Source organism: Colletotrichum spaethianum (genome assembly GCF_022836535.1).
Source record: "Colletotrichum spaethianum MAFF 239500 DNA, contig02, whole genome shotgun sequence".
Classification (NCBI taxonomy): Eukaryota; Fungi; Ascomycota; class Sordariomycetes; order Glomerellales; family Glomerellaceae; genus Colletotrichum; species Colletotrichum spaethianum.
The window spans coordinates 409,891-433,524 of record NW_026054772.1 but is presented as its reverse complement, the minus strand read 5'-3'; the positions used below and the strand labels follow the sequence as shown (position 1 = coordinate 433,524).

At 57.5% G+C, this 23,634-nt stretch overlaps 7 protein-coding genes across 7 annotated transcripts; 4 read left to right on the top strand and 3 right to left on the bottom strand.

Moving 5' to 3' along the window:
- Nucleotides 1-1,381: 1,381 nt before the first annotated feature.
- ColSpa_01004 (nucleoporin GLE1) lies at nt 1,382-3,054 on the top strand (the record flags this gene model as incomplete). Its single annotated transcript, XM_049267216.1, has 2 exons — nt 1,382-2,224; nt 2,275-3,054. 2 exons carry the CDS (start codon nt 1,382-1,384, stop codon nt 3,052-3,054), a joined length of 1,623 nt encoding a protein of 540 aa, XP_049123173.1.
- A 427-nt stretch (nt 3,055-3,481) lies between these two features.
- ColSpa_01003 (syntaxin-like protein psy1) lies at nt 3,482-4,939 on the bottom strand (the record flags this gene model as incomplete). Its single annotated transcript, XM_049267215.1, has 2 exons — nt 3,482-4,452; nt 4,870-4,939. 2 exons carry the CDS (start codon nt 4,937-4,939, stop codon nt 3,482-3,484), a joined length of 1,041 nt encoding a protein of 346 aa, XP_049123172.1.
- Nucleotides 4,940-4,986: 47 nt separating this feature from the next.
- Nucleotides 4,987-6,789, top strand: ColSpa_01002 (uncharacterized protein; the record flags this gene model as incomplete). The annotated part of the gene is made up of 1 exon (XM_049267214.1): nt 4,987-6,789. One exon carries the CDS (start codon nt 4,987-4,989, stop codon nt 6,787-6,789), a length of 1,803 nt encoding a protein of 600 aa, XP_049123171.1.
- A 5,629-nt stretch (nt 6,790-12,418) lies between these two features.
- On the top strand, nt 12,419-13,827 carry ColSpa_01001 (uncharacterized protein; the record flags this gene model as incomplete). Its single annotated transcript, XM_049267213.1, has 2 exons — nt 12,419-12,442; nt 12,676-13,827. 2 exons carry the CDS (start codon nt 12,419-12,421, stop codon nt 13,825-13,827), a joined length of 1,176 nt encoding a protein of 391 aa, XP_049123170.1.
- Nucleotides 13,828-14,318: 491 nt separating this feature from the next.
- Nucleotides 14,319-15,143, bottom strand: ColSpa_01000 (protein IMPACT; the record flags this gene model as incomplete). Its single annotated transcript, XM_049267212.1, has 1 exon — nt 14,319-15,143. One exon carries the CDS (start codon nt 15,141-15,143, stop codon nt 14,319-14,321), a length of 825 nt encoding a protein of 274 aa, XP_049123169.1.
- Nucleotides 15,144-17,286: 2,143 nt separating this feature from the next.
- ColSpa_00999 (uncharacterized protein) lies at nt 17,287-17,577 on the top strand (the record flags this gene model as incomplete). Its single annotated transcript, XM_049267211.1, has 1 exon — nt 17,287-17,577. The coding sequence occupies one exon, from the start codon at nt 17,287-17,289 to the stop codon at nt 17,575-17,577; it is 291 nt and encodes a 96-aa protein (XP_049123168.1).
- A 667-nt stretch (nt 17,578-18,244) lies between these two features.
- ColSpa_00998 (uncharacterized protein) lies at nt 18,245-22,170 on the bottom strand (the record flags this gene model as incomplete). The annotated part of the gene is made up of 2 exons (XM_049267210.1): nt 18,245-21,984; nt 22,047-22,170. 2 exons carry the CDS (start codon nt 22,168-22,170, stop codon nt 18,245-18,247), a joined length of 3,864 nt encoding a protein of 1,287 aa, XP_049123167.1.
- Nucleotides 22,171-23,634: the final 1,464 nt, after the last annotated feature.

The following is a 23,634-nucleotide window of genomic DNA, read 5'->3' as shown; positions in this document are numbered from 1 at the left end:
TTCGGCCCACGAGATAATCAGCAACGGCGAGCGGCGGCTACTCGCTAGGTCCGTTGGTGTCGACGCTATGCACGGGCAGAATTTGGGGGGGACTGGTGCCAGATGCAGGGCTCAAGTCGAGCGGTCGGCCAGGCAGGACAGGATACGCCGGTGTTTCCAGATGGATACCATGTTGGACATTGACAGAGCCTCTACTACACACCAAGCCTGCAGAGCTCGTTGCTATGCAGTGTAGTATGCTCCCAAAAGCTCCAGCATCTCCAGCCAGTGTCCGGAGCCGTGATTGACAGTTTTCCCCAGTGCAACGGTGGAGTCCACTACGTACCTCCTTGACGGTACCCTTCAATGCCAGCACACGCAATCTCTCTCCCAATTCAAGGTTTTGGAGATCTCCGCCGTCATGCCCAGCTCCTCAGACGCTCCGTCCAGTCTACCGTTGTGTTGATGCGTCGAGTTCGCATGTCAGAGCCTAAACCAGGAGGAAAGCAGAGCAGGGAAAGTCAAGGCGAGACAGGCGAGACAGGCGAGGTTCAAACTTCAGTCAGCTCCTCAATTGGAAACTTGGGCCGGCCCCGACTTCAGTTCCAGACTCACAAGCCCAGAGTCCAGAACCGGGAGCTCGTGAGCAACGCAACCCACTCGATCCTACCCTTGACCGCCCGGCAGTAAACCTTCGGGGAGACAGACCCACACGCGGTCCGACCAACCAGTGGGGACACTAGGCCGGAAACTGCTGGGCTCCTGCGCCGCTATTCGCCCAATGGTCTGCTTTCGTATCCACTTTTGCTGCAACCACGGCGACGTCTCTCGTCTTCTTTTTGCGGTCTGGCTCTGCGTCTGCTGCGTCTCTGGCCTTTCCACCCCCATGGAGCATTTGGAACTGCGAGCAGCAACACGGGTCCAGTCCAGGGTAGAGGTGCAGCAGGGGTTGTCGCCTCCAGAGAAACCTCCCCATTCATTGCCCAAGGAGTCCCAACTCGCCGCGAACGGTAGCATTATCCCACATCACAGCCCGCCTGATACATCGTATTGTTTTTCAGTGCTCCACACCAACGCCGCGCCCAACCCGAACTCGACAGTTTCTACCTTGTCCAGTAGACGACACACACCAAACCCAAACGGCCCAAAGGGTGAGAAGCACAGCCTTGTCTGGACTCCAACCACCGCCCGAGCCTTGTCTTCCCCAGCCCGCCCGCTGCGGACGTCACTCGTTGCTTTTGCTTTTGGATTATTGGTCGCAATTAATTTTAAGCCTTCGGGTTGCCAGTGCAATTTTGCATCCCGCGCTGGACCCCACCGCCCAATGCCGTAGGGCCCGGTCACCACTCCCAACACCACCACCGCCGTCCCGACTCGCAGCTACCTGCGCGTGCGACCAACCATGGCACACTCGTCTCCCTCGCGGAGGAGCCAACAGAACGGTCAGGTCAAGTCAAGTCCTGAACGAGCCTACCTCACAGACTTCCTCGCCGAAAACCGGAACTCGGAGCTGAGCCATCGCGATGCCCTTGCCGCGGCCCAGCTCGAGCACGAGCGCGTTCGACTCGCTGCATTGAGAGTCTATGAGGTGCATCAATTGCAGGAAGAAAAGCAGAGGCTGGAAGCCGAGCAAAGGAGGATAGCACAATTGCAACGGGAGGAAGAGGAACGGCTCAAGGCCGAGGCAGCGGTGCGCGCTGAGCAGGAGAGACTCAGGGAACTCAAGGCAAAGCAGATCCCTCAGCTACCCCCCGAGCCCGAACCCGAACCGCCCAAGCCGGAGCCGAAGAAGTCGCAAGAACCTCAGGTCAATGGGACGACCGAACAAGTGGCGGCCAAGACGGAGACCGCTGCGCCGGCAATCTCCAAGTCACAGCAGGCTCCCTTGACAAGTACACCGGCGCCAGCTCTTCAGGCCGCGAAGGCTCCCCTCTCGGTGCCTTCGCCGCCACCGGCAAAAGAACCATCCGCACCGCCAGCCCAAGCCAACGGATTCTTGACGAAGCCCGCGGAGCCTGCGCAGCCTAAACCTGTTGCGCAGCCAGTCGCGCCGGCGCCCGCCGCACTGCCAACTGCCGATCGATACACCGAGATACACCAGGCCCTGAAGAAATTGAGAAAGGATGTTGAGACCTTGTCAAAACAGCCCGGGTCTCCATTGAAGGGCAAGTTGGGAGACATGCGCAGGCAGATTAGGAAATCCATTGGGCAGCTGACAGCTGGCAAGGGCGCAAACGTCACACCCGTAAGACACTTGCTGAATGTCATCCTGTGAAGATGCTAACCACGTGCTAGATCAACACTATCAATGGTGCTCTGCGCGAGTCTCTTGATGGCAGGGTACCCTCGCCTCTTATTGACGCAAACATCTACGTCCAACAGAACAGAGAGCCAGTCGAAGGTGCCGTTAACAATGGCCCGCAACTGCCAGCCCTATTCATCTACCTTCTCAACATCCTCGCAAAGGCAATCATCCAGCAGTTTGCCAATGAAGGCGGCGCGAATCCCAAGTCCGCCGAGCCAGTCGGCATCGTAACTGCCCAGATCTTCTCCAACAAGGACTACCAGTGGCGTGGCGGCTCTATGATCGATATTCTCATCGCTAAGTTCCGCGTGGCTTGCCCCGTGTTGTTCGGTTCTAGGGGGAGCGACAAGACCGAGAATGGACGCAGGGCCATTGGCTGGAAGAAGGAGAACGGCAACTGGATCCCCGAGCAGGCACACAACGATAGGATGACGGGTCTCGGCGCCGGTTTCGCGGCCATTGCGCTACGAGATTTCAGCAAGGCATCCAAGACGAACCCATATCCTCCCACCAACTACTGGAAGGCCATGGCGCAGATCGTCAACTCGCCCCCGCAGCTCGTGTCCAACACTCAATACATCGTGCTCAAGTCGATGATTGACGGCCACGAGCAGCGCTTTATCAACTTTTACGGCAACGCAGCCATCGCCGCCCTGCGCATGGCTTTGGTCGAGTTTCCTAAAAGGGCCCCGCCCGGCGCTACCGCTGCTCAGGCGCTGCAGGTCCTGGCCGACGTCCTGAGACGAGACTCCGGACTAGAGGTGTCATAGATAGGAAGAAATCAGACAGAAGAAAGACACATTTGTACACAACAGTGGAGGACCGGCTTGTGCTATCGGGAATGGCGGGCACATGAATCTGGCGTTTCTGGAGACCCAAACATGAGCACATATACACAGAGAACGGCAGGGACTGAACCTTTGAGGGCGAGAGGCCCAGGTCCGGTTCGGTTCACGCATGGTCGGGGGCTACTGTAGCGGGAGATGATAGTCCCGACACCATTTAGAATCGCAAATCGGTAGTTGGATGGACGATCTACCATACCCTAAATCAAGACCTCCCAAGCAGCAAACATTGTACCGAGAAAAACGAAATTGCCAGACGCTCCGTGAAACTCCCAAACCCCTTTCCCAACGGTTCACAATAGCTTTGCTTCTCCCTTTTTGCATACTTCGACACTCCCTCCAAGGCCAGACCTTACAAGATCAGCAGCAGCACCAGCAGCACAATCAGCACGAATATGAGCACGGCGATACAGCAGCTGCTGAGACGGTCCTCGTTGCGGCGCATGACGTACTGCAGCTTCTGCACGCCCGTCTGCAGGCGGCCGCCGACACGGTCGGCGACGCTGTCGACGACCTCGAGCATCTCACGCTGCTCCTCGAGCTCGCGGCCCATGTCGTCGGCCTGCCGGCGCAGGTTGCCCACCGTGCGGAAAACGCCGTCGAGGTGCGTGTCCTGCTCGCGCATCATCTCGAGCTGCTGCTGCTGCTCAAACTCGGCGGCGTAGTCCTCGCCGCCGCGGTCGCGGTCGTCGCCGTCGGCTATCGCGAAGGAGCTCGGGTCGGGTAGGTCCGAGTTGGCGCCGGATTTCCCCTTGGACGACGAGGCGGCGTCGCCGAGCTTCTTGGCGAGCTCCTCGCGCATGTCCTCGACCTCGCCGCCGACATCCTGGACGAGCCGTTTGCGCCGGGTGATTTCCGAGGCGGAGAGGCCAAAGGCCGAGGGGTCTGATTCGACGGCCTTGACGGACTCGACGAGGTCGGCGAGGTCCTCGGCCAGCGACTCGAGGGCCGATTCGAGGTCGGAGCGGGCGGACGCGAGCTCAGGGGACGTCGGGGACGTGGAGAGGGAGCGGATGCGCAGGTACGAGGTGAAGAGGGGCCGGGTCGAGTCCAGCTGGGCGAGGACGTCTCTGTGGCGGTCGTCGTCAGCATCACGTTCTTCAAGGTGCCTCTGTCGGGGACGCTGCAGGAAAGGGATGCCTACTGTTGGACTTGGAGGAAGGGATCCTCCTCGTTTGCGGAGGACATCATCCTGGCGATGAGGGTATGGAAAAGCGCATCCGTGGACGCATTGGTTTGCGGCAGCAGCACGGGTTTCCGAGGCCTTTTGAGCAATTGCGCAGGTGCCTGGAGATCGCAGCTTTGGCGAGTTCGGGTGCGGCACTGGTGAGCTGTCGTCGATTTACCTTTTGGGTTAACAGGGCTGGGATGACGTTTGCGCGTGCCGGCTGGTGCTGTAAGCTGTCACTCGAGGTACGGACACGGCTACCTCCCGTCCCCTTGGTGCCGGTCCACTCCTGGAGGTCACTGGTCAGTACTTTCGGGGGAGGTACCTTGGGGCAACGTGTCCGGAATTTCCTCGGCACAGACGGCCCAGGCCGCCCGTTCTCACCGATGCCTCTCACCGATGACCCCTGGTCAGAAACTCAGGTGTGCCCCTCCTTCACCGAGAAAAATTCCCCTCCATCGGTCTTTTATTTTATTTTATGTAAGTGGGATTTTCAATTCAAGTCACAACTCCACAATCACTCACTCACTCACTCACTCATCCTCCGCTCACAGTCAAACAGACTTACTTACCCAGTTGCTCACTAATACCTGTCTGCAATTCTCGGGTAAGAACATCGGTGTGTGAGCATTTGAGAGTCATCTTGTGTGATCATTGAGTGAGGGGGCACACAAAAAACGGCAGGGAAAATGATACCAGAAAAGCCCCTCCCGTGCTCCGATGAGTTCGACTCGCCCGACGCCTACGTCGCGGCGCTGCTTGAGTTCGCGACCACGACGGACATCTTCCAGATCCTCTGCGGCGGCGTCCACGTCCTCGACTTCTTCACAACCGAATCAGGCCTCTTCTCCCAGATCCTCCCGCGGGAATGGCAGCCCTTCCTGTTGTCCTACGACACCATGGCCCTGCTCGACCTGCTCATGCGGGACGACCTCGACGCCCTCCCGCTGGACTCCATGGACCCCCCGCCGCCGGCGAGCTTCCTCGAGTACATCCGCAGCGTGCGCCGCCTCTCCCTGCGCAGGACCTTCTCGCCCTCATCCGAGGCCGAGACGAAGCCGCCGCCGAAGCTCTCGCGCTCCGTCGCCGTCGGCATGAAGCCCAAGAAGGTGCACGAGGTCTCCCACTTTGCGCGCTACGTCGACTCCCTGGCGGGCGCCATCTCGTCCCGCTGGGGCAAGGAGACGACGCACTTTGTCGACTTTGGCAGCGGCCAGAACTACCTCGGCCGCACCCTCGCCCTGCCGCCGTACAACCGCCACGTCGTCGCCGTCGAGGGCCGCGAGCACAACATTGACGGCGCAAAGGGGCTCGACGTGCTCTCCGGCCTCGCGAGCAAGGAGGTCGTCATGCGCAACAAGAAGCTCTGGCTGCAGATGCAGGCCGACAGGCTCGGCACGGACGCCGTCAAGAACGCGCCCAGCAAGCCCTCGAGCGACGCCGTCGAAGACTTTGACTTCCGCCCCATCAAGGAGCTCGAGCCGCAGTACAACCGCGCGCTGGGCAAGGGCTCCGTGTCATACGTCGTGGGCCGGCTGGAGAGCGGCGACCTGTCGGAAGTCATTGGGCGCATCGAGAAGGAGGTGCTCCCGGAGGAGGAGGACAAGGAGCTCAAGATGATGGCCGTGTCGATCCACTCGTGCGGCAACCTCTCGCACTACGGCATCCGCTCGCTCGTCATGAACCCGGCCATCCACTCCGTCGCCATCGTCGGCTGCTGCTACAATCTGCTGACGGAGAAGCTGGGCCCGCCGACCTACAAGTACACCTACGCCCGGCCCAGCCTGCAGGCCCTCAACGGCCGCGTCGTCCGCGAGTCCGAGCGGCGCGACCCGGAGGGCTTCCCGCTCAGCGAGACGCTGTCTACCTACAAGGGGCAGGGTGTGCGCATGAACATCACGGCGCGCATGATGGCCTGCCAGGCGCCGCAGAACTGGACGCAGTCCGAGAGCGACGACTTCTTCACGCGGCACTTGTTCCGCGCGGTCCTGCAAAAGATCTTCCTCGACCGCGGCGTCATCAACAAGGTCTACCACCGCGACCCGGACGCCGCCGCCGCCGCCACGGGGACCGAGGCAGGCGACGCGCCCGAGGAGTCCCCCTTCAACACGAGCACGAACCCGGTCATCATCGGCTCGCTGCGCAAGGCGTGCTACCGGTCCCTCAAGGACTACGTCCGCGGCGCCGTCGCCAAGCTGACGACGAACCGCGAGTACAGCCAGTACAGCGACGTCATCCGCGAGAGAATGGCGGACATGTCCGACGAGGACATCGCCGCGTACGAGCAGGAGTACCTGTCCCGCAAGAAGGAGGTCGCCGCCGTGTGGAGTCTGATGGCTTTTAGCGCGACCGTCGTCGAGTCGCTCATCGTCACTGACCGCTGGCTATTCCTTCGGGAGCACGCCGACGTCGTCCGTGACTGCTGGGTGGAGACCGTCTTCGACTACAAGGAGAGCCCGAGGAACATGGTGGTAGTGGGCATCAAGAAATAGAGAGCCGCAGGAGACGGGGGGCATGCTTCTCTGACCTGGCGTGCGTCCATCCTACCTTGGTTCGAGTCTACCGCGTCGCATGCTATCCATCGTTCCAAGTGTCTTGGCCCGTTTGGTATTCTACCTTCCTACGGCGGCAAGCTCGCGGACGAGCAGCGGGGCATGTAGCCTGAACAAGGAATGTGTCACGGATGCCACCAGACGGCCGGGCCCGGTATAAGCTCGGCATGCAGTCGCATGAGTAGCCCGTGGTCAAAAACCAGACGGTCCGTCTCGGCAGGACAACGGCGTGTCCGTGTGTACATGCCCATCACTGCTGGGGCAGCAACAACGCCGGGTGCTCGAGGAAACCGAGCCCCGAGCTGACGTTCGAGCAAGGGTACAAGACAAAATGGACGTCGGCTACTGCGGCAAGCGGACAAACCGCGAAATTCACTTGCCCTCCAACATCGAGCGCTGATGTCATGCATGAACCGGCACCAGCCGGTGGGATGGTCGCGATAGGCCAAGTTCTCTCCTTGTCTCTCCCTCTTACAGTCCAGAGACACGAGGACGGACAGGCACGCAGCGAGGACGCGCACCAAGGCCCAGCCCCTCTGTGTCTGGTTCTCTGCCGCATTATCCTATGCAGGGATTCCCGACAGCGGGGTAACGACCCCAAAGCCCTGAATAGGGCAACGTCGGCCGTTCATGGCGCATCTGTATACGGCCCAACATTCCTTTTTTTTTTTTAAAAAATTTAATTTTTAGCTCTTCAAAGTCTTCAAGCTAGCCGCCGAGCTATGTAAGAACAGTCATAACTTGAGATAACGAGAAACGCCGAACCGTTCGGGGTCCCTATCTGTGGATCTTTGGGACGGGTACGATCTGATCCGCAAAGATAAGTTGAGGAGGAGCACGGACGAATGGGGAAGAGGGGACCAACAGAGATTTGGTGAAGCGCGGTCCAAAGACCGCGAAGAAGAAGAAAAAGTTTTCTCCAGATAATTGAAGGGGCAAAAACGGAAAGGAAGAAAAGAAGACCCAATGCCTCAAACTCAATGGTCGAGACCTCGGCGAAGCTCCGGTCGTATGATGGATCATGGCACCGGTGAGTGTGACCTGTCTCCAGTCGAGTGGAGGTGCGGTCTCTATTCCATGTCGATGTCAACCCAAAGTCCGGTGAGAAGTGAGCATCCCACGTCGGCGATACAGACGAGGCCATATAGGGCAATAGAGCACCAGCACGGTGACAATTCAAGCGCCTCCAGACGCAGCTCCGCCAAATGGCGTTTCCTATTCCCTCGGCGGATCATCTGCCACGTCTGGTCACATAGGAATCAAGCTCAATTCGCCAATTCGCCAATGACATTGCATGGGTCTCCCGAAACAAGGTGTGCGATGCTGTCATAAGGGCGCGCGGTGACGATGCCGATGCGCTCGTGCCTGCCAACCCCCCGACGCTTCACCTGCAAGTAAGCCAGAACCGAATATTTGGGGCGAACCAGTTGGCCGAGGTACATTGTAGGCGTCTCGTTGGACCGCAAGAGTGTGTCTCGGTGGTTGCGGTTGTTGTACACACGCCTTGGGCGAGTCAAGTTCCTGGCCGCCAGACATAGGCGGCCGGGATGATTGCCAGCGAAGGCGAGCGGGCGGCAGCGATTGGGGGTCAATATCCGATTTCTGACGGTGACAGGACGCTTAGCAGCGGCCATCCGAGGGTATTCGCGTGGTGGTAGGGTAGTATTGGACGCGGTTGCTGAAGGGATCGGATCCCAGGATCCAGTTCTGGGATGGGGGTCTTCTGGGCCAGATGGAGGGCCGCGTTGCGGGAGGAGGATACCAACCCAGCAGGAAGTGGGATGGGGATGGGGATGTGGTCGTGCGAGAGAGCGGGGTTCCCCTTGTCCTCCACCGAGGAATGCGCCGTCTCCTTTGGGATATGGCGCCAGCGAGTTATAGTTCCATCTCAACGCAACTCGGCCACCACTCGCCGGCTTGTCGATAATGGGAAACCCGGACGACGTACCTAGCTGCCACGGCATCTTGCAGTAGTAGGTAGCAGGACCAGCAGGGGCACAGTACCGTAGGCACTCTGCTGGAGAACCCATGTCCTTATCCCCGACGACTCTTGCATGAGCGCCGATTTGGAACAATCAGTCACCCAATTGAGCCAGTAAGAAGGCTAGGCGGCGTTGAGATGGGAAAGGGTTCGGACAAGGTTCAGGAACCGCTGCGATCGGCGGGCCCCGGCGTCTGGGGAGGAGAAGGATACTTGCTTTTTCCTACAGGCCGCCCACAGGCACCATGGCTGAATGTTTGGTCTGACGCAATGGCATTCGAAACGGGGGTTCTTTGGGCAGCTGAGATGGCAGGCCTAGACTTTCGGCGGCTCAAAGTGAAGCTGACCAGAGGTTGGAAAAGAGGAAGGGTGGTTCAGTTGCGGGGGCGGGTTGATGAGCTGGGAAATGACCACCGGTGTCTGCAAACATGTCATCGTCAATCCCCGTCGTCGACGGCCCTTCACTGAGAACCTGCTTTGTGAGCCCGGACTTCTCTCCTTGATCGAGGATACGGATGCACAAAGGTGCGCTTCTCGTCGCCCCCGCGCGAGACGTCGCTTGACGTCTTTGGGCGAGTCAACGTGATGCCGAGGCCAGCCGCAACGCTGGATCAGGCAACGCATGCGTGCGTGGGAGGGGGACGCCCGTCAGCGTTGCTTCCCGTTCGTGATGAGAGGTGAAAAGTGAGAGGTGAGAGGTGAGAGATGACGGCGCTGGAGTAAGACGAAGGCAAGGTGAGGTGAGGTGAGGTGTGGCATGAGGCGGAGGGCAGACGACGGGGTGTTTACCGATGCGGCCGTCTGCCAGGTACCTCGTGTCTTACATCATGGCATGGTTCGTAGCAATGGCAAGAACCGAGTTGACAGCGCCTGTGCGGCATCACTGAACCAACGTACAGAGTATATTCACACCCTAGCTAAGCAAGTTTTGCAGGGCTGTTGATAGGTTCCCATGAGATCGCACTCCCCGTCACGCTTCGCCTTAGCTGCATACATGGACCGTCAAATGGAGGTTTCCTGACCTGTGCCTCTCGAGAGACCCCGAGGCTCGCTCGCTCACTCACTCACTCTCACACACACACACTCGGTCTCTCTTCAAGGGTTCTGCAATCGCCAACCGCAAGTCACCAAGCCATCGACTCGCCTCCAAAACCCCCACGTCCCCGGCTCCGCTAGTCCCCTGCACGCCGCCCGAAACGGCGCGCTGAACCTTTCACCTTGCGTCTGATCCTCCCCATCTTGCCGTCCCAAAGCCTTTAGGCTCCCTCTACCATGCTGGCGCGGTATTTTTATCCGATGCCAGTGGTCATTTTAGGTCTGAGGTGAGAGAGCTCGTTTAAGCTCTTTATTCGCTTGCCCAATGCCAACCCTGGCAGTCATCGCGACAGGTTGGTCAGTTGGCCCAAACAGCCCAGTCCAGGCGTCAGGATGACGGGATTCGGACTAGCATGGCGCCTCGGTCTCGGCATCGTCAGTACCAATTTGCCGCAGTGACCATCGACGAGAAGGCGCAATACGTGCTCAAATTCGCGAATGATCTGGCGAGTGAACTCGGGCTTGAAAATTCAAGGGTTGGTTTTGATAGTGGACCCGGCAGCGGCTCAACCCTCCCACTTACACCGGGACCGCGAACCATGCTGGATGGATAGGTGGAGGGGACCCCCAATTCCCTGACTCGAGAGCGCCCGCTGAGCGCCCGTTGCTCTCGTTCCGACATCCTCACGACCGAGGGTGCCTGGGTGCGAAGTGAAGATGAGATTGATCTCTCGCAGGGTCCAGATCTCGACGCAATACCCGTCAAGCACCAGATAACACACGAGGGCACACGCTCTGGGCCAGACGATGCCCCGTGAAACCGCCCAAAAGGGCATCCTTCGCACCCCCCGTCTCCCTTTGTGTGTCGGGGTGTCTCGATCTCTCTCGGCCTCTTCGCTGCAGACCGCCGCGCTGGCGAGACGCACACCACCAGAAATGCAATCATGGGTCCCAGAAAGGCACTCACACAGACATCACGCACCACACATATCGTAAACCCCCTGCTCAACCCCGCCATGTCATGCTGCCCAGCTGCGCCCACACCTTTTCCTCTGTAGACCCAACCTTCTTGTATCCGAACTCGTGTTCTCACCTTGGTGACGGTCATCCGTCAGAGGGGAGAGAAAGAGGGAGAGGAACGTGTGGGATAACCGGCGTCATCGAGACGGTCCATTTCAGCGTACCGTTGCCGTGAAACTATAGCCCCCCTCGTCCTAACCAAGACAAGGAAAAGCTGCTTCTTTGCAATTTTAACCCCACGCGGGGCAAAATCGTTCTAGTACAGAGTACAGAAAACTCGTCATCATCCTGGGCCAGCTTGGGCCAAGTCGCATCTTGACCGAGGCAAAAGCATCCGGACGGCAACGCGAGAGAAATGCGCAGAGTCTTTTCTCGGTCGTCCGCCGTCCCCACAGAATCTCTCCGTGCATCGCGGAACCGTCGATCGATCAAACACAGGATCCAACACGTCGAGATAGGTACATGAGGAAAAACACAATCACTAAGAAGAACGGGGGGAGGGGGAAGGGGAGGGGAGGGGAGTGAATCTCGGCGAAAAGCGTTGACGCAAAGAGGGGCTACAGGTCCTCTACCCGCCCCGGACCAACGCTACTGTGGCATTATGGAGAAACGGCGAAATTCACCTTATCTGCAACCGCAGGCCGGAATATCGCAGCAAGAGCCAGGTAAAACCACGTTTTTCTATTTCGTAGTCTCCCTCCCGTAGCGCTGGTCTTGCCCTGCCTTCTTGGCCGGCCCCGGCATCTGGACGCACGGTTGTGCTTTAGTGCGCCTCGAGACTGCCGCCGCCGCCGCAGAAAGCACCACCACATCTCTCTCCATGTATGGAATCCCACCGTGTAGGTGCCTCTTTGCTGCGCTGCAGGTCTATCTGCCTTGCCTTTGCCTTACCTCGTCCACCTTAGCTCGTCTTCAAGGGTCCCTCCCATATCGAACCTAATTCCTCTTTTCCCCTTGGCCATCCCCTCTCTCCCAATCTGCCTGCCTTCTTTTTAACCCTTTCCCCATCCCACCCTTCTTGTCTCGTTCTCTCTTTCCATCCCCCCTCCTCGTTCTCTCTCCCGTCTCTGATACAATAACCATCCTTACCTGAGTTGTCTTGGGTTTTTTTTTTCTTTCCCTCAAGGTTCCACGCCGCAAAGCAAATCGGACGCAAGGAAGTACAACGCAGAGTCAGAGAGTCAGAGACACAGCGAGAGATAACAGGAACCCACGACTTCCCTGTCAGCCACGGCTACCGAAAAGCTTAGACTCACTCTCGACTCTTACAAGAAAAAAGATCGGGACCCCGATTTCTACAAAGGAAAAAAAAACGCCAACAACCACGACCAACTAAAGGTCGATGAAGCCTTGACCCAAGGCCGGCAGCACAGAACACAGCGGCGACCCCTCCCTCCGATATCACTCCGTTCAAACCCTTCAACACGTCTGTGCTTCCTGCGCATCTAGATTGGATTCTTCTAGAACAACAGGGAAAAAAGGCGTAGAAACGCACTCCTCTGGCCTTCAACTGCCAGGAGTTTGCGCGTCACAATGAACGCCCAGGTCTCATTCCTCGTAAGTTGGCACACGCCATTGTCTCCCGTGTCTTGCAGTTGCGCGCGCGCGCAGGGGATGGGATGCATTCGTATCTCACAAGAGTCACCCCAAGAAAATGCGGGGCTGGCTTTTGCTTGTCCCACTGCGACGCTGCGTTCCGCCGAGTTGCACCTCCTCGGAGCCAAATGACACAATTGTCTCGCTTGGTCCCTGCAAGACCCTCACTGACACGACGCGTGCGCTCGCCATAGGACGGTAACTACACCCTCATCCACATTCCTCTCGACCTCTACTCGGGACTGCTGCAGCCCATTCTCCGAGTCCTTCTCCCGCAGACCCAGACCCTCAAGGCGTCAAAGGGCGAACCGGAACATGAGCTTGAAGGCTTGAACGCCGAGGGCCAGCATGGCTTCCTCAACATTAGCGTCACTCCCATGGAGTGCTCCATCGTCTGCCACAGCTCGTGGGCCAAGAATGTTTTCGAGCCTGCCATAAAGGATCTCCCAAAGGACCTTGCCAAGTCCGTATCAATATCCAAAGACACCTATCTCGTCCTCTCCGTCATCAGCGCCGGCATGGACGCGGCGGGGCGTGTCATGGAGTTGACCTCCCCGCTGGCCTTGGCCGGCATCCCCATTTTCTTCATCACCACCTACTATTCCGATTTCATTCTCGTGCCGAGCAAGGACAGGCAGACTGTAGTCAAGGCACTACTGGCCCGAGGTTTCGAGTTGGCCGACAACGACTCCAACTTTGTCAGCCCCGCTGCCTCGATTCACTCGCGCGGCCCGAGCCAGACCAGCGGGCCTCCGCTGACCCCTCCTCCCTCGACGATTGCCGAGCTGCAAGTCCGCACGTTCGATCTGCTCAAGAAGAGGAGCGTCTCGCCCTACGTCGAGGATGACTTGTTGCTGGTGCAATGTTCAGGGCGGGAGACGTCTCAGCTTGGAGGTGAGCTGTCCCACACCCAGCGGCCTTCTCTGAGCCGCCAGGTGACGGGCAACAGCCACCGTCAGACTTGGCTGGACAACATCGACACGAAGCTGTACACCGCCATGATCTCGGCCCTGGCGGCGCGACCTCGCTTCATCTCCATCACCTTGGCCCAGGAGGACCCCCCGTCGCTGTTGCTGGACAAGTCGCTGCTCGGCCTCTTCGGTGACTCCCTCGTCGGAGACACCAAGACAAACCTCACCCCAATCTTCTTGGATCTCGAGAGTCTTCCACTCGAAGCTACCGGTATTGTCTGTGGCGTGGCCGGCACGCTGGTGCAAGACATGCGCACGGGAGACAGCGCGGGGCTCTCCTATCTCTCCACCGCTAGGGCCGGCGCCGTCATTCTTTCATGTGAACAGTCGATTCGCGCCCTCGAGATTCTCACGCCCAAGCTGTTCAAGGCTTGAGGTATACGCATACCACTACAGAAAACTGCATTGTTGAGGTTGACCCGCGGAGGCGAACCGGGGACGGGAGTGGGATGGTCATGAGATATCCGTTGTGTTGATCGACTTAACGAAGTTGAACGAAGGGACGATTGTACTAGCATGGACTGGTCTAGGCGGTTGGCAATCTGTTTTTGAAAATTTCGCGAGCATGTTGGCGTTTCGGAGGATGGCTCTCTGATGTTCTATACCAACTTTGTATGTCTTGCGAGAATGGTCGAATTCGACCCATGCCTCAACTCGGAATGATTCATCTCCGCTTTTTGGCCTGTTGCAGCACTGTATCTGGTGATTCTGACAGATTCACGAGGGGTTGTGAAGAGCCGAGTTTCGGCTCTGCATCTCAACCAGAAAAGGTGTCTTCCACGTCGGACTGTCTCGTCAGTCCTGCTTGAATCCGATATGCTGCGCCCCCCGTTCGGCATTCACAGCCCCGACAACCGCGCGGCTCCTCACTTGCCATGCCCCTTCTTCTTGCCTTGTCCAGCCTCCTCCACCCAGCCAGCCTTTACAAAGGCGTCTCGTGCAGCGCTGTTAATCAACGCGAACCGGCGCGGGCCCAGCTTTTGGCCGCCATACCAACGCGTCACCACCACCATGACATCCCACAGATCCATCAACTGCATCAGATGCAGCAGGCGACTCCCGGCGGCGGTCTCGCCGTCGTCGTCGCAGTCCTGGAAGCTGGTCCCGTTCGGCCCTCGGATGCGCCACGCCGTCATGTTATGCGTGGCCGTGCGGACTTTCTTGTCTGTCGCGAGGAGGTGCTGGACGTAGCCAGCGGCCTGCTCGGGCGAGGTGACTGGGGCGGCACGGGCGAGGAACACCGACTTCAGCTCCACGAACGGCTCCGACATGATCCACGGAGGCTCCTCCAACAGAAACGAGGGTACAGACTGTGGTTCGTGCTCCTCTTCTTTCGACGGGGGTGATGGTGCCGGCGGCTCGACGTCCGCGTGCCCCTCCAGCAGCCTCGAGAACTCCTCGATGGCGTCAAAGAGGCACACGGCGCCGGGCTGGTAGACGTTGGCGACAGCCTCGCGGAAAATGGCGAGATCGCGGGCGCCGGCACCGCGGGGGGCGTTCTCGCCGGCACTATGTGTGCCGAGGACCTCTGGCGGCACGTCCGGGTAAGAGTCCGAGAAGTGAAGAGTCAGGGAGGTGGCTCCTGGGCCGCCAGGTAGGGCGAGGATGTAGTTGGGCGGCGAGGGTCGAAGCGTGTCGTCTCCATAGATGGAGTTGAGTGCCTCTATTTCATCCTTGAGATCGTCTGACATTGTAGAAATGGGATGAAATTCGAGACAAGTCGAGACTCAAAACGGGGTTGGCAAACACTCCCAAGGGTGGAAGGATGGCGCCAATGAACTGGCTGTATTGTGGTATGACGGATTTGTGGGAGACCAGGTGCTTGCTAGATGGCTTCTCTCAATGACATGTCTGTCGTGGTCGCAAGCTTCTCGATATGCCAAATACTCCTAAAATTGGTTGGGGACCTCGAATATCAATATATGCACTGAGAAATACCGCCGTAACTGATGTTGAGAACTTTCTTGATTTGGAGATGTGAGAAAGTGAGGTACCAAAGTGAACCATAGGTAGTGAGGTCGTTCCAACCGGCCTGTGTGTGCTGTGGGTCATTGATGGTCCGAGCTTCCGAAGCTCCACCCCGATCGCCTGGTCTTAACTTCCATACAGTCACTGCCAAGCTGGTGACAAAAAGAAGTGATATACAGAACATGACCATCAGCCCACGGACTACACCTCAAGGCTCAACGCTTAAACGTTTGCCAACATTCTGACTTGTAACACTCTCGGGCTCAGTAATGGCCAATCTCAATCTCCTTGGGAATTTAAAAGGAACAGCGATGTTTGATACTCTGCAGAGAGATTGTTAGTAAAATGCATACAAGAATTCGAAATAGAGTGGTATCTTCCTTTTGTAACTGGTTTGACTACATTTATGCTTCCTCAAATCCATCCAGAACTAACTCGCTCTACTGGCTACGGATTGACAGCGGCAACTAAGAGTTCAAGCGCTTCGTGCTGATGACCATGCAGGGAAGACACAGCAAGTCGGGCTTACACCGAGACCAGCCAAGCACGAACCCAGGAAGACCTGCATCTACTAGTTTTCAGCTCTGATAAAGCTGACCAAACAACATGACACGAACTGAAGAAGGATGTTCGATTTTCCTTGGGACGCTCTGATTCTTGGGTTTGCCTGAAGTCGAGCTCTACATTGATATTCGCTCTCTCTCTCTCTCTCTCTCTACTACCATTCGCAACATACTCCATGCGGCATGACAAGAAATCAGCTAGCCCTACAGAAAACCACGTCTAAGCTAGTTGATGACTCGCGATGGCGTTCTGGCGCTCTGAATCGAATCCTATGTGCCTTTTCGCTCCGACACGGCCGCATCAGCGGAGACCGTCGGGTCGGTTAAGGCGGCAGAGCCCACCGGAGCATCTGCACCTACTGAGCAGTTAAGCCATCAAACATAGTCAACGTGATCGCAAAGACGCTCAAGGCGACTGTGAAGTGCGAACGTCCCTTCAACAAGCTTTGCCTGACCTGTAAACAACTCAACCTCTCCGCAGACGTTACCCTCCCTGGGCTTCTTGCCGACCCGATCGACTCCGTCGGGTTACAACCTCGAGACTTGGGCTACCTCGACGAAATCTACCTGCTGGGGGATAAGTGCTTCCTCTGTTGGCTTCTGTTCAACGCTATCCACGTTGATGAGGAACCTCCCAGCAACTCCATTTCAAAGAACCAATATAACACGGCCCAATTTATTGGATGCGATAGGTTGACCAAAGAGGGCAAGCGAGTCGGCCATACTCTGCCCTTCACTTCTAGCCTCCTTGTTTTACGGACTGCCCGAATCTTATTTCGACTTTGCGCTTCTATGGGAGAAGAAGTTGTCTGGGCCGAGACTGGAAGACTCGAGCAGTCTACACCCGTTCCCGAGTTGGTCATGGAGTGGCTGGCATGGTACTTCCAAAAGCTGTGACTCCCGACAGCTATAATCTAAGTGGGAGATGTGGGGCTTTTTTGTGATTTCCGGCACGTTACCTGACCTTCACAAGTGGCTTGAGAGCCATACACCGGTCATGTAGTACAAGCGAAATCCAGCCACTTTGAAGTTTCTGCTCGTGTGGTCCTCCAGAGAGCCCCATACCAGTCCAAACAAATGACATGGTTATTCCAGGACAACTGCCGACAGCGAGCCTTTCGGACGTCAAGTCATCTTGGACGGGGACGAGGCAAGGCCGCCGTGCCCATTTCAAGCATTCTGAGGCAGGATTGCCTCTATTTCGGGACCTATACCGCCTTATTTCAGATACACAGGCAGAGCCGCATCGGGCGGTCCTTCGCCTCTAAGCCCGAGCCGGGCCTGCACCGCTTCGGCCTGCTGGATGCCAACGGCGACTGGTGCGGCACCATCATCCTGGAGGACGCGTGGTTCGCCCGCGTGGGCGGCATCGTCGAGTTCGCGGCGATCTGCCGACGCCCGCGACTTCTCCATGGAGGAGCTGGATACCTGGAACTACTACGTCCCGGAGGACCGTGAGGGTTTTGAGTGGCACCTGTACTACGCCTTCCTAATTGTTTCGGACAACGACCACACCGTCGCGGAGAGGGCTGGGCTCGCAAAGATTCACCGGCGGGCCTTTGACCTGGCGTCCCTTGGGCCGGGGAAGGTGTGAAGGGAGATTCCTTTCGGTTGAAGGACCATGATCCCCCTTGCCACATGTGAACTTTGACTAATATTGCTGGATGGCAATGACGCCTCTTGGAACTGAGAGAATCTGACCACCTTTAGAGCGTGAACCAGGGCTGCCGGTTCCCCGAATAATAACATAGAAGGCCAGCAGCACCTAGGTAGTTTCCTTCGCTTTAAGGATTGCAGAGCCAAACTGCTGTGGATGGTTAGGCCCAAAATCATCCGACAGCCTCGAGCCGTCTTACACAAAAGTTGAGTTGCACAAGGCTTCAAAACACAACAAGCAAGGGTCCACAAAGGTGACATTAACAGTTGTATTGTTGGTATCAGGGTCCAAAGACCAAAGCATTGTAAAAAAACGGGGGAAAAACTAGCAAGTAACAGCATGCCAACTCGTTCGTAAAGGCAACAAGGCCAAGTAATCATGATCTAAGTCCATCCGACATCATCAACTGTCTGATGTGTCAAAACGCCATCCCCCATATACATCATGCTCATGGTGTTATAATGCAACTCCCTCAAACCCATAAAACATCATGCGACTCCTCGCAATGCCACGCTCAATGTGCAAACGTGTTCCGCACGTTCAAGTGGGTGACACCCGTTGTAAAAACTCAATGCATAAAACAGTTGTCTCTCCAAGCCAGTATCTACTGGCTCCTAGCGTCTTCCGCTGTCTGACGCGCACGCGTGTCGCTTTCCCAAGTGTCCCAGTCCTCAAAATCGGTCACTCGCTGCCTAGCCGGTCGTGGGGTCGGCCGGGATGGTGAGCCCAGCAGGTCGCCAAACTCAAGCTGGCAACTCGATTCGAGGACCATGTTGGTAATGTCAAAGTTCGAACCAGGGGCATTCATGGACTCGGCCAAAGCTCGGTTCATTGCCTCCAACATGTCAGAGTCGTATTGATGATCGAGAGGCTGCGTCTGAAGGTATTCCTCCAATGCAAGCTCCATCTGAGTAAACTCATCGTGATGCAAACGAGGACTTCTCCGGAGTAGGCCCTTAGCCGATCGGGGTGTTCGCGTCGGTGTGCGGCGCACAGCCGCGGGAGACCGAAGCAGATCGCTCGACCTCAAGGAACGCGAGACGCTTCTAGTGACACTTCTAGTGATGGGTCGGTGATTCGGCGTCGGCCGGGTAGGTGTTTTGAAGGGGCCGTTGTTAGGAGCCCGTTCCCTGGGAGGTGGTGTTGATGGGCGAACGATGGGACTTCTGAAAAGATCCTCGAGATCGTCTTCGGGAACAGCGAGGTTCTCTTTGTTCATGCCAGACTCGTTGGAGGTCGCGGCGCTCTTGCCCGGTTCCTTGAAGACAACTTCCTTGTTCTGTACGACTTCGGTTGACCTGGTCGAGTCGGGCGCTGTTTGCACGATATTGACGGCAAGCTCACCCAGCGCCTTTGAAACGCCGTCCTTTCGTGGCGAAGGGAACAGAAGTCTCCGAGTTGCGCCCATATCTTGGACATCGGCATTATCAATGGTGATGGGGCTCTTCGCTGTGCCACTGCCTCTAGAGTGGGTAGAGCCAGGGTTGGAAACGTTTCCAGGGGAAGTCGGCCGCGAGCCGTGGTACTCTGGCGGCTGGGACGCCGAAAACTGGGACATTGATCGCTGAGAAGCATCGTTGGCATTGCTGACTTGAGAAACACCGCGCGATCTGCTCTCATCCATAGGCGAAGCTCCTCGGTCGTCGGGGCCGATGGGATCCGTTGTAAAGTATGCTTCAGATGTCGGATTGAGTGGATTCGCCGAACCGGACTTCTTCGCTCTGGGTGGACGTGGAGCACGACCGGTACCTCTAGGACGTCTTTGTTGACCAAGACGAGCGCTGTCCTTCTCCCACTTCTCCTGTGGTCGATGCGACTTCCACTTGGACAACCAGATACCGCATGGGTTGCAGAGCATGTGCTCCTTCCAGTCGGACTTGTCCTCTTTAGGCGAGAGGGCTTTCTTGATGATTTGATACTTGGTCGGCTTCTCATCGGCATCACGGTCCAAGACCAAGATAGCGGTAATTCGTCCAGGTTTGTCTGAGAATTCAGTAAATTCGGGAACGCCCTCATGCTCTTGGGTCCAGATCTTCCGCCATGTGGGGGTCTCGATGGCACCACAGTTGCTGCAGTACATGGGAGTCTGTCCACTCGCAATCGCCTGTAGGAGCTTCTCTCGGATGGCCTGCTTTTTGACGTAGTTCTTGTTCGACCTGGAAGGCTGTGGCGGTGACCTTGGGGCCTGCAAGGCGTCGCTTGGCGGGCAGGGTGCTTCGGAGAAGGATGTGACATCTGGGGGAGCAGGAGCTGGCAACGCGATGGGACCGATAGGGTCGCTAGCCGGAACCGATGGAAGAGCCAACGAGAAGCCTGAGGATGTAGATCGTGAAAGCGAGGGTGGTGCAGACGGCCGGGCAAACGTTGCGGCGGCGTCCGGAGCCATTTGAGGCTCTGGCAGAACTGGCTCTGGCGCCATGTTCTGCACTGCCTTGGCAAGCTTTTCCAGTCCCATCTCCAGACTGTCATCAGGCTGTTGAACCTCGACTTTGGGAGCGCTTTGACTGTCCATTTCGACGTCAGGCTTAACCGCCACAACCAGCTCCTCTTGTTGTGGCGAAGGCTCTTTTTCCGCAGGCTGCGAAGGCGGAGGCAGTGCAAGTCTCGACTCACTGACGGTACGCGGGAGAGGAGGTAATGAAGGCTCCAACAACGGTGTTGAGGTAGGCGGTCGGGTTGCACTCTGCTGCCTGTTGTTCTTTGTGGCTGCATCCGCTTCGCTGGAAGGCTGCGTTGCCAGCTGGAAGACCTGGATGGGGATGCCTGACCGAGATCTCCGTTCCTTGGTGACATTAGAGTTTGACCTCCGTGCTGATGGCATAGCGACTGGCTTCGGAAGCTGTTGCTTGACCCCCTCGGCATCGAAAAGGTCATCGACGCCTCCGCTCATGAAACCTGAGTCCGGCTGAGGCATTGGCATAGGAGGAAGGATGGGGCTCGACGCCGGCGGGCTGGATCGAACAAAACTCGTGTTACGAGGAACTGGCGGTGATGATCCGATAGCTGCAGGGCTGTCCTCAGAATACATGGGAGACACGGCTTCTGAGTCGGGGGAGCGGCCGTCCTGCTGGCTTGGGGATAGAGCAAATGGCGGCTCGGAAAACGGTGGCTGGCTGGGAGGCGTCGCGGCCTGACTCAAGGTCGATTGCCGACGCAGCTTGCTTCCGTTAGTTGGCTTGCCAGCCTGCGGCATCATGGGACCTCTCTCTGGGACTGGTGTCGGTGCCCTAGGAACATCCTGCATGTGCGAGCCCATGGGCGCCTCGACGGGCATGCCCATCGGCCGCAAGGTTCGCAACGAGCCAGCCGTGCTAGCCGTGACTCGCAGAGACTCGGGACCGCCGCCAAATGGGGCGTTGATATTGCTCGTGACTTGGGTCATGGTGGCCCTCTTCTTCTTGGCCGGGCCTTCATCACCATCGGTTCCATCCTCATAACCCGAAGTGTTGCCTTGACTCTCAGCCCTCGGCTGCTTCCTAGGGCGACCACGCGGTCGTCCCGTAGCTCTCGACTTCCTCGATGATGGATTTGAGGCCCTGGATGATGGCCTTGATGGTGGGTTGACCTGGGTCTCGGTTGCTGTGTCAACAGGGGTCGGGGCCACCCTATTAGGTCCGTCAGAATTTTGCATCGGCGGATGAGGCTGAGGCGGTTGAGGCTGAATTTGCTGCTGCTGCTGTGGCGGCGGCGCGTTATATGTAAATGAATTGCTGCGCTGGAAGTGCTGCTGCTGGTGGAAGTCAGGGTGCATTGGTGTTTGGTGTGGCGACGCAACCCTTTGCGGGTGGTGCTGGCTACCCATCTGGGGGTTCGACTGCATAAACGAGTTCCACTCGGCATGGCTTGAGGGCGTAAGGGCTCCCTCTGCAGGTCTCGCGGGTTGTATCTCGACGCTCATGTGGCTCTCGGAGCGCTGGTAGGAGTGTTGAAGGTCCGGTCGGGGTTCGGGTTCGTACTGGGGTTGCACCATGGCGGCCACGGGCTTCAACTTCAACTTGATCTCCAGAATTTCCTTGACGCCGTTGCTAAAGACTGAGAGGGGATTCCTGGTGGCGCGGCCAATGATCTGCTTTCCGTCCGCGTTGTTGACGATCCAGCCAAGGAAGCCCTGGCCGACCAAGGGCTCGTCGGGCTCCGAGTAGTCGTAGGCGTAGACGGCGAAGTCGCGGGTGACGTCGCTGAGAAGTTCGGGGCTGCACTTGACAACCGCCTGGACGCACATCTTGAGGTCGACCATACCGACGGTGAGCTTCTCGTCAATGGGTACTGTTCGAACGGTGAGTAGCTCGGGGTGCCGCGCGAGGAAACTCTCGCCGCTGTCGGCAAACGCGTAGGTGACCTTGACTGAGTCTCCCAGTCAGCATATCCAGCAAGGGCCGGAACGAGAAAGAACAGAAAGCACTCACGGCCCATCGTCTTGACCAGGACACCAATCTCATCGCTCTCTGTTGAGCCGATGGGTGGTGGAGGCCTGGCTTGGCCGTTACCTCCCCAGTTACCCATGGGTGCTGAAGGCATTGGCGACGCCATGGTAGGCGAGGCTCTAACTCCAACTCGCGTGTTTGTCCAGCTCGACGGGGTGTTTGACGCGGACAAATATGAAAGAGGAATACGGGTAGTGAGAAGTCGACAATGTCGAATGCCGGCAGAGTCGAAGGGCGGTGACCAAGGGTGGAAGAAAAGGAAAGAAAGTGGAGGGAGAGGATGAGAGTGGGTTGGCAATTGGTGTTTGTAGTGGTTAAAGTGGTAAAGTGCAGGCGTCACGTAAGAAACCGCGGGGCGGGTATCATGGCCGTGGTCGTGAAGGAGTCGCGTCCCTTGGTGTAAGTCGCGTTTTTGGGAAGTGGATCAAACCACTTTAAGCCCCTGCGCGACTAGAGCACGGCTCCGAGACAGTAGCAAGCTCGCGTCGGGGTCTGCCTCATCAAAGCAGGAAAGAGAAACAGTTGATGATTCATGTACCCATTCGAGGCCCCGAATCTTGATTCGAACGTGTTACAGTTGGGAATAAATCGCGGGCAAAAACGAGAGAACACGACAATGAAGACGTGAAGGTGTGTCGCGTGTAGTGTAGATACAGTGGGTACGCAATGGAAAAGTCACAATACAAACTGCAGGTGCCCGGTTTAGGGCGTGGGAGCGCTGTGACGTTGGACCAGGGGTAACAAGTCGCCTAGCTTCCTAGCGCGAACTGCAGCTGCGGTCGAATCCAGAACGCGCCAAAACACGTAAGCACGCTTTCGTCCGCGACTTGGGTGGTGCGTGTGTGGTCCTCTTGACTTCTCGGGTGGCCCGTGCTCGACGGAGCCCTGCACTGGAATTTCGGATGGGGGCGGTTGCTGAGTGAATGCCGGGAGTGGACCCCTTCCCCTTGCTTTTCGGATGCGGGTGGGGCCTTGTCTGCTAGCTGACCAGCCGAGTTCCCCTTCCCTTCTTCGTCGGACTTTGTGCTTGCAACCGGGAACTGACACCGGCGACTCAGGACCAGGGCGGACCAAGCACCGGAACTGGCAAAAGATGAAGGGGAAACAGTAGGGGGAAAATGAGCTGGTCTCGCTTCTCTGACCGAAGGCGGCGGGGCCCGGGTCCCTCTTTATACTTGCCCACTCGCTGAAGCCTGAGGTCCCCTCTCTTCCCGTCTCTCGCCTGGGTTGTCCGTACAATCTCACGGACCAGATCGATTTCTTCCTGTCGATGCGTACCGATCATTCAGTTCCCCCTCCAACTCTCGGCCCATCCCATTTCGTTCACGAGTTTTTCATCGCTAGCGCATGTACCAGTGACTCAATCCCCACCCACCTTTTTCATCCAGCAACCAACAGTCGGTGACCCAAGGAAACTGAAGCCATCTGAGCTCGTTCCCGAGAGACGTCCCGGCCATTCTTTGCTGGTTTGGATGATAAGCTTGATGACGAAACCAAGTTGGCTTGCAGCTTAAGTCCGGAATCTCCTGGAGCGCCTAACCGTAGGCAACAGCACCTGATCAGCGTGTCG